A 12422-nucleotide genomic window follows, 5' to 3' on the forward strand; every position below is an offset into this window, starting at 1 on the left:
GGGAAACGTTCCTTTCCTGTCTCCGTCGGTTTCCGCATATTGCCCGGGCAAAGGCGCCCTCTCGAGGCTGGAGTACTTCCCTGGTACCTCCGCGAGATTATTACTGATAAAACAACATTTAACGATTCATTAATTTCTTAGAATGGGTCGTTGAGAATTTTTTGGTTGGGCTAGGTAAAGTAAGCCCTTTACCCTCTAGCTCCCGAAAAATACATTATATGGAGTGGATTATAAGGGTCAGTCTTGGTCATGAGGAAAGGAAGAACTCGGCTGCCTTTAGTTCGTGCTGAACCAGGTGCTCCTTCTGTCAGCGAGCAGCAAGCACCTACTCCTAACAAAATGAAAAGCAGCAAGCTCATAGCGATAGACCAGCCAAAAGCTTCTAATAAGCGACTACGTACCTTTAAGGTGAAAGTTCGTAATGCCAGAGGAAGTGTGGCCAGAAGATGCGGCAATTCATCCGGTGACTTCACGGTCGCCAAAGAAGCCCCAAGAAGCATCAAACATTTGAGTAACCCGACGCCTCTTCTTCTTCTGATTAGGAAGATCATAAATACTTATCTGTATTGGTTCCAAAACGGAACCAGTCGATTCCTGAGCCATTCGTTCTCCCCTCTCGGTTGGCCTTTGCCGGCAGCCTTATTGCAGTTCCTTCCCCCCCAAGGGGGGCTTCGGGGGGAGCACAAGACATAGGCTTAAGAAGACCGCGGCCGAAGTGTTTGGCCTTTTCTTCTCCGCGCCCGCTCACGCTGTACCATCTTAGCCTTGCCCCTATATTCTTTTTGTCAGGGCACGCCTTGATAGCTGTTAGAAGAAATCGTACATGAAACCGGACGTACTTTATCTCCCAAACTAGCCGGGGCTTTGCATCTGACATTCGTTGGGCTTCCCTCTTCGGGAGCCTGTGTCCCGGTAACTCTAAAACTTATGCACTCTACTCGCCGCCTACTCCACTTAGGGAAGAAGCTAATCCTGCCCCTTTACGCGCGAAGCGCTACGCTCCTGCTTACGAAAAACGACTTTCCAAGCGAACTACTGTCGTGAACGTGTTCAAGACGGAGGCGTAGTGACCCTCCTACAAGCTTGAACACCTTCGCAAGTTAGAAAAAAAAAATAACTAAACCAGCCATCTACGCGGGTTAACCGGTGTGAACCCAGACTATTCTTTTGACTTTATTGAAGATTTATAGAGTATTAAGATAGCATCTAAAGGAGAAAGCGGAACTTCTATATCTGACTTTTGGAAAGAAGACTCCCCAAGCGAGAAGAAGGCTGGTGGGAACGAGCGGAGCGAGAGCAAAGCAAGTTCCTGCGGCGGGTTGTCTTCATGGCCCCTTACTCGCCGCTCTGTCCCCCAGGGAGTGAAGGATGGTGAGGAGCCGGCTACTCGATATGTGACCCAAACCGCTTCCCCGGACTCAAAAAAAAGGTAGGGGAAGGAGGCTAGGGTCACGCAATATCTTTGAATTTCTGCCTTTTAACTGGTTAAAAGTCCTAATACACCCTTGCTAAGGTTTCCCCGTTGCTATTATTAATATCCCCGCCACTATTTTACTAGAGGCCCTGGCGATTCCACAGCCTGTAAAACGTAAGCGCAAGCTTAACTCGATCATGACCTTTACTTATTGGATTCGACCCACCCAGATGAAGTTCTGACCATCTGCCAGAGAAAAAAGAACGAATAGATCTTTTTAAGTTCGATCATTGACAAGGTTCAAAGAAAGGGTGGGCCGAGAATCAACAAGAACTGCCATTTTCCATAAAACTAAGCGGTCAGTATACCCGAGATCCTTTCTGAATTTCCTCACGCAACCATAGCCTTCTTCCTCCACGTACATGCATGATCCAGTCGAACTCTTTTCTAGCCCATATCTTCTCACCTCCGGTCACATGGAAACCTTCTTTATCGAAGGAGACAGGAAAGGAACGTTTCCCCCCAAAACCCCCTCGGGGGGATGTTTACGAGGAACCATAAAGTTGATTTACAAAATGTCTTCCAGAGCAGTTTTCTTACTCATGTACGGAAGAGCGGAACCTTTCATGGAAGAACACAGGTACGAACGAGAAATGCATTAAGAAGTTCCCCTACGGCTACCTTGTTACAACTTCACCCCAGTCGAAGACCCCACCGTGGTTACTCGGTTGTGCTCCCCCCGTGGGTTGGGGGTCGCGTCCTTCGAAAATCCGAATTCGAGGTTGGGGCGAATTCGGTAACTTGTATATGCCATCTAAAACGAGCGACGTGACGGGGGTAACAAATTATAGCAGCATGGTGGCCGGTCATAGTTCAGTAAAGATTTTAAGAAGAAATTTCGAACAAAAGGATCGGAACTCGCTGATAGGAAAAGAAAGAAAAAGGATCTCGCTGGGCTGCGGATGCCTCCGTCTGTCTCAACCCAAGGCTATTTTTTTACTTGCTTTTCTCGATCAAGCATTCCTGTGCTTAGCAAAGAGGTAGTGAAGTCTGTCGTGGTGGGCAAACTGAAACATCTTAGTAGCCAGAGGAAAAGAAAGCAAAAGCGGTACAGCTCTCGTTATCATCGGCGGATATCTCTCTTTTGTGGGGGTCTTTCTCTGGAAGCACATCTTGGGCCTTCTATGATCCATTCAACCAGCCTGAAAGATGAGAGATAGGCCTGACGCAAGGAGATTTCGCGGCTAACACGCTAAGATCGGCCACTTAGGCAGGGAGAATCCAACACCAGTAGAAGTAGACCCTGAAACCGCTTACCCTCCCTTTATTGAACGTCATAGCCGATATGATGATATTCAATCCGTTAGGGTAGGCTCCTTTAGGGGTTTCTCCTAACACGCCTGAAAGCGACGATGGCGCTGGGCTGCTATACCCTTAGAGCAGAGCGAAGTGGAGTTTGGCCCTCGGAGGGGGCAGGTCTGGTTAAAAGTCCTAATACACCCTTGCTAAGGTTGCCCTGTTGCTATTATTAATATCCCCGGGCAACCTCCCTAAGGACAACTGGGTAGCGTTCTGCAAAGGTTATGGTATTGGTTGAGCTCAAGCTCCCCCTCCAGGAAAAAAATTTGCTCTTGAAGACTGGAAATTTTTTCAAGCTGGGCGCTCGGGTCTTAGTTCCTTCCCCCCCAAGGGGGGCTTCGGGGGGGTAATGGTCCGATTAATCGGCGCGAAACACGAAGTTTAAGACAAAGGAAAAAAGAAGACTTTCTCTACGGCCTCCTCGTTTTGAGACATTATGGCTTTGGGATCGACCCCGGTAACAAAGAAGGGGGCTAGAAGAGGGGCGGGAGAAAACCCGAATCTATTCAAAACTATGCAGGGAGCTCCGTCTGGCGAAAACGCCGCAGGCGCGAAGCGCGGTAGGCCCGCGCCGAGGGAGCCCCCCCGTCTTACCGCGGCTGCTGGCACGGAGTTGAGTTTAGCTAACCGGCAGGCAATAGAGTCCGCCGGAGACTTGTATATGCCATCTAAAACGAGCGACGCGACGGGGCACTGACTTCAGTGTTTGCATTTGCTTCACTTCGTTCTGCTTTTCAACTTAGTTAGAGAAGGACTTAGACCTACTGGTAACCGGCTTCGCGGGCCCATTTTGGTCCGCACCCGAGCGTCGGTAGGGACCCAGAGAGCTGCCTTCGCTTTTAGCGGTCGCGTCCTTCGAAAATCCGAATTCGAGGTTGGGGCGCTAATGCGACTCGGGAATGAGGGAAGACTACTTGCTCTTTTTCTTACCGGACGAGCTAACCTAACGAGCTTCCCTTCTACTACCGGAAAGATAAGTTGACCACCGCCCCTAAGGACAACCGGGTAGCAGCCGGAGCGACTAAAGGAGCGAGGGCCTTCTGCTTCTGATTCACCTCCCCCTTTACTGGATTTCTGAGACGGAAATGCTCGACCGAAGGAAGAGACGCCGAAGAGAAAGAGCTAGAAAAGCCTGCCGGATCCGGGAAGGCGATGGATTTGCCCAGGTTCGGAATGACGAACTCAATGGAGTGAGTTATAGGAGGCATCAAAGGTGAAGAAGCGTAATCATCCATCCTTAACTGGATGCCTTACCCTCCCGTGGGGTTATGGGAGCGGGCCTACTTTTTGACCCAAACCGCTTCCCCGGACTCCAAAAAAAGGTAGGGGAAGGAGGCTAGGGTCACGCAAATTGTGAATTTCTAGACAATTGTTGTTTGACAAAGGAATACTTTTTTAGTTGTATTTGTTCAATTAGTAGATGTAGTATCTATTTGTAGTCATATAGTAGTATTTGTTCAATCTGTACTTGATATATAGTATTTGTAGTCATATAGTTGTATAGGTTCAATTTATAGATGTAGTATCTATTTTACTACCTCCTCTTCGGCTCTTCCAAATGATACACCCATTTATTATTCTAGGCCGGTTAAATAAGTCGAGTTTGACAATACATCTCACCAAAATGTTATAAAGTCAGGTAATCATCTCAATTTATTTTTAAAAACAATTTTTTTATATGTTAATACAAAATTGGAGATATCGCCGATTAAAGAAGTAAATTAAAAACAAAGTGTAAACAAAGAGATTAGTATATCTATACTTATATATTAAAAAACGTTCCTAAAAATGTCAATGTGCCACGTGTATCTCATTCTTGCACCAGCATAATGCCACGTCATCATTCAATATGCCACGTATACTTCTAGCACATTTTTGTTCCATGTCATGGTTAACCAAAAATACATCCAATAAGGTTTGAACACAAGACCTCATTGAATGAAGACCAACTTGTCATACTGGTTGACCTTGACTCTTGGTCGCGTGTGGAAAATTTAATAGTTTCTCATTTAATTGTTTCAGATCTATTTCTTTTTTTTTTTTTTTTTTTTTTTGAAGAGCAAAATGTTCTTTTTCAAAAATTCATTCGCAAGTTCATACATTCCAATAATTAATTTATCCAAGCTATTCGAATTTGAATCTATTTGCTCAAATCATTTCCTAACTCTACTAGTCACTACCAGACTCATCAACACAAGATAATTTGAATAATTAACAACTTTTATAATCTTATTCAAATTAGAAATGTGATTCAAACATAGATCGAATATAATAGTGATCCAACCAGCTAACCCAAACTTGATCAGAGCTCAAGGATAACCCAACTTGAAATTTAACCACCCCAAACCTAACTTGAAATTACTTTTCATAGTCATATTAAACTCAACTAGATATAAATGCATTTGAAATTATAGAGGGCATTGCTCGTGGTCTTCTATACTTGCATGAAGAGTCTCGACTCTTAGTCGTCCATCGTGATCTAAACTCTAAAGGCCAGTAATGTGCTTCTAGATGCAGAGATGAACACAAGATCTCAGAATTTGGTATGGCGCGATTGTTTGGAGTGGATCAATCACACATTAATACAAGTAAAATTGCCGGAACATAGTAAGTATAAAAATTTTAATAACCTTGCATCATTGCTTATTTCAGTCCTATATTCTAATACCACAAAAACTCTCTGTAAGTGGATATTTGGCTCCGGAGTATGTGAATCATGGAACTTCTACATCAAGTCGGATGTATTTAGCTTCGGAGTGCTGATATTGGAAATCATAAGCGGTCAAAAAGTTAGCAAATTTTCTCAAACACAGAATGGAGAAACTCTCCTAAGCTTTGTAAGTAGCTAGGGAAATTAAAAGATTGCTACTATATCTTATAACTATTACACAACCTTAATTGAATAGAGTTTATTTAGTAAAAGTTTACTTGGTTTTTTTTTAGGCTTGGAGAAATTGGCTGGAAGGAAATGCATTGAGAGTGCTGGATTCAACGATATCAGCTGCGGATACAAATGAAGTGTTAAGGTGCATCCACATTGCATTGTTATGCGTCCAAGAGAACGCAACACAAAGACCAATCATGTCATCGGTTGTTCTCATGCTAAACAGTCACTCTGTCACCATTTCAGTGCCATCGAAGCCTGCTTTCCTAGCATCGAATGATGTGGTTGATCCTCTACTCGAAAGTGAGCAACGACCTCGCCTTGATGAGTCCATTAACGAAGCATCACTATCAACACTTGATCCTCGTTAATCAAACCAAGATTGAAACTCCTTAGTCCATATCACGCGAATTGAAGGACTTGGATTCTTACTCAAGGCAATGAGCTTAGACTTTTTCTCTAAAGAGCCTCCTCTATCGTTATAATTTTATTATTGGCCTGCACTCGAATGGCTTATATTATGGGCTGATCCATTCCGCAAGTGGCCTAAAACAATTTTTGTAAATTATTATCATTATCGATAAATTAATCTTCATTACATTCGATCTTATAAAATTTTGAAATTTTTTCTATGGAGGCGGATGCACGATGCTCCGTGCATCTGTTTTCTCTTTAAAAACGCGGAATAAACATTCCATTGTTCAGTAAAGAATATACATTTGTTTTATAAAGAACATATAGTTATTTCATAAAGAAGATCACATATAGCTGTATTGTAATGAGCATATAGTTGTTTTATAAAGAACATGTTTCTATTTTGTAAAAAAAAAACATCCAACTTCATGTTCTTTATATGTATATCTAAAGAGCATCCATAATATTAATTAAAAACATGATAACTAGAGGTGATCAATTTTGGCCCGACCCGACCCGGCTTGATCCAGCCCGAAAATAGGGCGGGTTTAGACAAGCCTAAAAGTGAATTTTTAGTTTAAAAAATCCAAACTCGGCCCGAAAAAACCCGAAAAGCCCACTACATTTTTCCGTTTTGACACGAGATATTATGTTAAGGCCCAGCCCGACCCGAATTTTTTATCATCTCTAATGATAATATATTGTAATGAACATTATTTTTGTTCAACCACGATAATCTAAAGACAAAATTCAAAGAAAATTTCAAAATAAACAATTAACATATGTCACAAATAAAAGTACATTATTCTGACAATCAAAGAACATGAACATAAAGAACATTATTTAACTGCAAATTATATATGTTCATTACAATTTTATAACATGTTCTTTGCACTTTAACTAAATGTTCTTTACATTTCTATACAATGTTCTTTACAATTCTATAATATGTTCTTTTCACTTAAACTAAATGTTCTTTATATTTCTATGCAATGTTGTTTCCGCTTTTTTTTTTGGAAGAGATGTACCATGTGGATCGTGCATCCACCTGCACGAACCATACATTGATAAAATTTTAACATTATACGAAAAACTTTCATGTATTCAATTCACTATAAAATGTACTACATAGCGACATATATAGTGCAAAACTAAGCTAAAGTTAAGAAACATGATCCCATGATTATTAGATCACGCTAACATTATTAACCGACGAAATCCACTACTAGCTCTTATAAGACTCCACTAATACACACTAATCACTTAGTAGAGCATATTCCTATACATTAGGAATTAACTAACCACTAATAATTTGAAGCAAATATTTCAACAAATGGTAAGTTTGTAAGGGAAATCACCGTCAACTATGGTGCATGGAAATGCTAGTCTACCCCAAATAATATTCATTTTACCTAATAATATTTCCTTCGAACTGGTAATGGATGGTAAATTGGTAAAAAAAAACATGAAGAAACACATGTTTGAGGATAAGATTGCCTTAACCATGGGAATTATAATGTAAAATTTATTTGGTTAATTTTAATTTACACTTAAAATTCTTTCCTATAACCAACATTTATAACTGTCTATCAAACAAAACACAAAAGGTTTAATGTTTTTATAGTACTTCGAAATTGCAATTTTAATTTTAGGAAGTAAATTGAGAAATATATATATATATATATATATATATATATATATATATATATGAAAAATGGAATCTAAAAATCCAACCTTTTCGATGTCTGACAAAAAAAATCCAACCTTTAATTAATCTCACAAAAATCCAACCTTTGCACCCCACCTTCTCCTACAGATCCATTTGACCTTTAACCTATTAAACAGGTAAAAAAGTTTTTTTTTTTTTTAATTCTCTTTAATTTCCCTTCTCACTCCTCTTTCTCTCTCCTCTCTCCAACAACCCACCAAGACACCACCACCAATTCGCCACCCTAACACCAACCACCCTAAACGGCTGAACACCCCAGAACGCAACCCTAACACCAACCACCCTAAACGGCTAAACCCCGACCACCCCAGAACCCCAGCCACCCACGAAACTCGACCCACAAAATCGGGGGTTGTTGGATTTGGGTGAAAGCTAAGGGGGCTAATTTGGGTCGGGTTTAGGGTGGGGAGGGGTGGAAATGGGTCGGGGAGGGTCAGGGCGGCGGTGGGGAGGTTCGGGGAGGGGTTGGGCTGGTTAGGGGGGGTCGAATAGGGTGTTTGGTGTGGTGGTTAGGGTTTAGATCGTAGGGGGTTTTGGTGGTTGGGAGGTTGCGGCAAGGGGTGGGGGGGAGATCGTCGGAATCCGACGACCCCAATGGTGGGGCTGGTTGGGGGTGGGGGGAAGTTTCCGGGGAGTGGGGGAGGTGGCTGGGGTGGTGCGAGGGATGGGGGAGGTGGCTGGTGTTGGTTGGGGGGGAGTTTCGGTGGGGTGAGGGAGGTGGGTGGGTGGCTGGTGTTGGGTTTTTTTTTTTCTGTTTTTTTTTTCTTTAATTTTTTTTTTTGTTTTTTAATAATTAAAACAATAATTGACCAATTAATGACTGACATATAGCACACAACTTACAAAAATCGGTCATCAACAAGTAATGGATCTGTGGAAGAAGGTGGGGTGCAAAAGTTGGATTTTTGTTAGATTAATTAAAGGTTGGATTTTTTTTGTCAGACCTAGCAAAGGTTGGATTTTTAAATTCCATTTTTCCATATATATATATATATATATATATATATATATATATATATATATATATATGTCAATAGTTTATTAAAGCATGGTTCGTGCAGGCGGATGCACGATCCACATGGTGCATCTCTTCCAAACAAAAAGCGGAAAGAACATTGCATAGAAATATAAAGAACATTTAGTTTAAGTGAAAAGAACATATTATAGAATTGTAAAGAACATTGTATAGAAATGTAAAGAACATTCAGTTAAAGTGCAAAGAACATGTTATAAAATTGTAAAGAACATAACGTGCAGTTAAATAATATTTTTTATCTTCATGTTCTTTAATTGTCAGAATAATGTACTTTTATTTGTGACATATGTTAGTTGTTTATTTTGAAATGTTCTTTGAATTTTGTCTTTAGATTATGGTGGTTGAATGAAAATAATGTTCATTACATTATATTATCATTAGAGGTGATAAAAAATTCGGGTTGGGTTGGGCCTTAACATAATATACCGTGTCCAAAAAAGCCGGAAAATGTAGAGGGATTTTCGGGTTTTTTTCGGGCCGAGTTTGGATTTTTAACTAAAAAAGCATTTTTAGGCTTGTTTAATCCCACCCTTATTTTTGGGCCGGGTCGAAGTTGATCACCTCTACAGATGTTCTTTAGATGTATATAAAGAAGATGAAGTTGGTTGTTTTTTTTTACAAAATAGTTATATGTTATTTATAAAACAACTATATGTTCATTACAATACAGCTATTTGGTTTGTTCTTTATGAAATAACTATATGTTCTTTACTGAACAACAGAATGTTCATTCCGCCTTTTTTAAGAGAAAATGGATGCACAGAGCATCGTGCATCCGCCTCCATAGAAAAAATGCTCCCTCTAAGTACAATTAGATACTTAGTATTTAGCTCATGCTCTAATAATTTCAAGTTCTTGCATCCTAACTAGTTCCCGGTTAAAAATTTGTAATTGAAGATGAGAGATGGTAAAAATAAAATTTTGAACACCAAAAAAAAAAAAAAAAAAAAAAAAAAAAAAAAAAAACCTGAAAACAATCAATTGATTTTGGTAAAGTTTATTCCGTAAGTGGAAAATTACTTACTACGTAAAGAAAAAATTAGTGATGTTGAAGAGGTCATAATGTATATTTTTATCACATTCAAGTCGTTAGAGATAACCTCACGAGTCAATGCATTATACAAATGGAGTACAAAAAAGTAAGAAGACCACTTATATTAATTTAATCCTAGTCATGGTAAATTAAGGAATTCAAAAGACCACCACTTAAAGTAAGAAAACTTGTTTAACCACTTAATTGTTACTTCCTTAAATTATTTCCAATTTTAACTATTACTCCATAAGACTAGAACTTGTCAATCCAATTAGAGCTTGACACATAATTATTAACTCTGAACACTCTATTAATTTGGAATTAAAGTTATGACTTGACCAAAGACTTACAAAGATGCCACCTGAAAAAACAAGATACTATTTTTTTTTATTGGTTTACTCATTTGAAGGGTTTGACCCATAGTTCCATGTATTTGATATATACCATCACCTTAGGTCAAAAATTAAATAAAAATTAAATTAAATTAAACTTTAGTGTAATATATATTCAAGTACTTATGTTGTATAATATTCAAGATTTCAAGCAATGAGATGATCATATACTAGACAAAATTAAAGGGATAAAGATGGCTCAAAAAATAATCCAAATTTTGGTAACACTAATAATCCATAAGCTAATTATACTAATTATGATATCGAAATCAACATCCGGTGTAAACTATGTCTGCTCAAACACCACTATGTTCGATAACAATAGCAAATATCAAGCCAATCTAAACACCCTCTTTCGTTTTCTCTCTTCCAATTCGACCAACCCCACCGGCTTTCACCAAGCAGTTTCAGGCAACGGCGAGAATGCTAAAGACACCATCGAGGCTGTTTATGGCCACTTCCTTTGTCGCGGAGACCAGAATATCAGCTCGTGTCAAGATTGTGTTACCACGGCCACCACCACGGACCTCCCTAACCTTTACTGTCCTAACCGAAAAGAAGCAATTATATGGTACGACGAGTGTATGGTTAGGTACTCTAACAAGTCATTTTTTAACACGATGGATGATTCGTGGGCGGTGATTATGTGGTACAATGGAAACATAAATACTACGGGTAATGCTACCCGGTTCATGGAGCTTATGTACAACATGATGAACAACGTGATCGCGGTGAGAGCTGCTGATGGAGGGAAACAGAAGAAATTTGCCACAGATTTAGTGAAAGTTTCTAAGTTTCGGACTATATATGGGTTGGGACAGTGTACACCTGACTTGAGCGCAAGTGATTGTAATTTGTGCTTGGTTGATGCTATTGGAAAATTTACGGTGAGTCAATTTGGAAGGGTTTTGCAGCCTAGCTGCTATGCTGAATACGATGTTCATCCTTTTTTCGATATGTCAACACTTCCCGCACCACCATCCTCGCAACCATCAGAACCACCAATACCATCACCAACAGATGAATTCACCCACTCTAGTGGTAAGTTAATTCTTGTGGCCTAATTTTACTGTATATAGGGGTAACTTTTGTTGAATTTAGGGTAACTTTTATGGAATAACTTTTATCGATAAAGCATAAATAACTTTCATTTTCCTTATATATACTGAGTAACTTTCATTCATTAAAAAGTAATTTATTTTTTTTTCATTTTAAAGTAAATTTATAGCGAATGTACAATATTTTATTGTACATTGAATTTTTTAAATGTTTGTGTATACCTTATAGTAGGAGAATGCTGCGAAGTATATGAAATTATCCTTTAAATTATATTTTATCTTGGAATGCTACGAAGTATATGAAATATATATACAAAGTATAAATAATACGGAGTACAAAAGTCATATTGGTGCAAGTATTACTAACGAAAGAATTGAATTATGCTAATTTTCGACTTGATTTTGTAGGAAAGGTAAGCAACACGGGGAAGACTCCCACCCTAATCACAGTCTCAACATTTCTGTTTGTTATTGCTGTTGCAGTATGACTCTAGATCTATTTCTTGTTTGGAAGACGAAAACCATGGGAAAAAAATGGATCTATGCAAATAAATTTGTACTTCACCTATATATATGTATGAGGATTATCTCATACGCTAATAAATTGTTAAATCTTTCTTAAACTTAAATTTTAGCGGCTTCTGCTTTCCATCATGGAGGTGTCAATAATGATGAAAGAATAAGTTTATTGTCTCTAGACTCTCTACAATTGTTAAACTCAAGAATATTGTGGAGAAAACGGCTTAGCCTTCTGTATTCCATTAATCACATATATATACTCAATACAATAGAATACCTAACTTGGCTAAAACTCCTAACAAGATAGACTTGCCAAATATACAATATTAACATAAATATAACAAACCAAACTCTAATACTCCCCCTCAAGTTGGAGCATGTAAATCACGAATGCCCAACTTGCGTAAAAGAAAACCAAACTGCTGACGTCCAAGAGCCTTGGTGAGAATATCTGCTAACTAATGACCTGTCGGAACATACACTACGTGAAAAAACGAATTTGGCACCGGTTCAAACCCGGCCTAAGGCACCGGTTTGAACCGGTGCCAATGTGGGGGGTGCCAAAAACCCAATTTTTAGCACCG

General features: G+C 39.3%; 1 protein-coding gene and 1 pseudogene across 1 annotated transcript; both read left to right on the top strand.

The window, feature by feature from the left end:
* The first annotated feature begins 249 nt into the window (after positions 1–249).
* LOC145637289 (cysteine-rich receptor-like protein kinase 10) lies at positions 250–6028 on the top strand (annotated as a pseudogene).
* A 4490-nt stretch (positions 6029–10518) lies between these two features.
* Positions 10519–11871, top strand: LOC145637290 (putative cysteine-rich receptor-like protein kinase 9). Its single transcript, XM_081688755.1, has 3 exons — positions 10519–11302; positions 11728–11732; positions 11803–11871. The coding sequence occupies exons 1-3, from the start codon at positions 10519–10521 to the stop codon at positions 11869–11871; spliced, it is 858 nt and encodes a 285-aa protein (XP_081544881.1).
* Positions 11872–12422: the final 551 nt, after the last annotated feature.

Source organism: Chenopodium album, chromosome 6, assembly GCF_948465745.1.
Source record: "Chenopodium album chromosome 6, dcCheAlbu1.1, whole genome shotgun sequence".
Lineage (NCBI taxonomy): Eukaryota > Viridiplantae > Streptophyta > Magnoliopsida > Caryophyllales > Amaranthaceae > Chenopodium > Chenopodium album.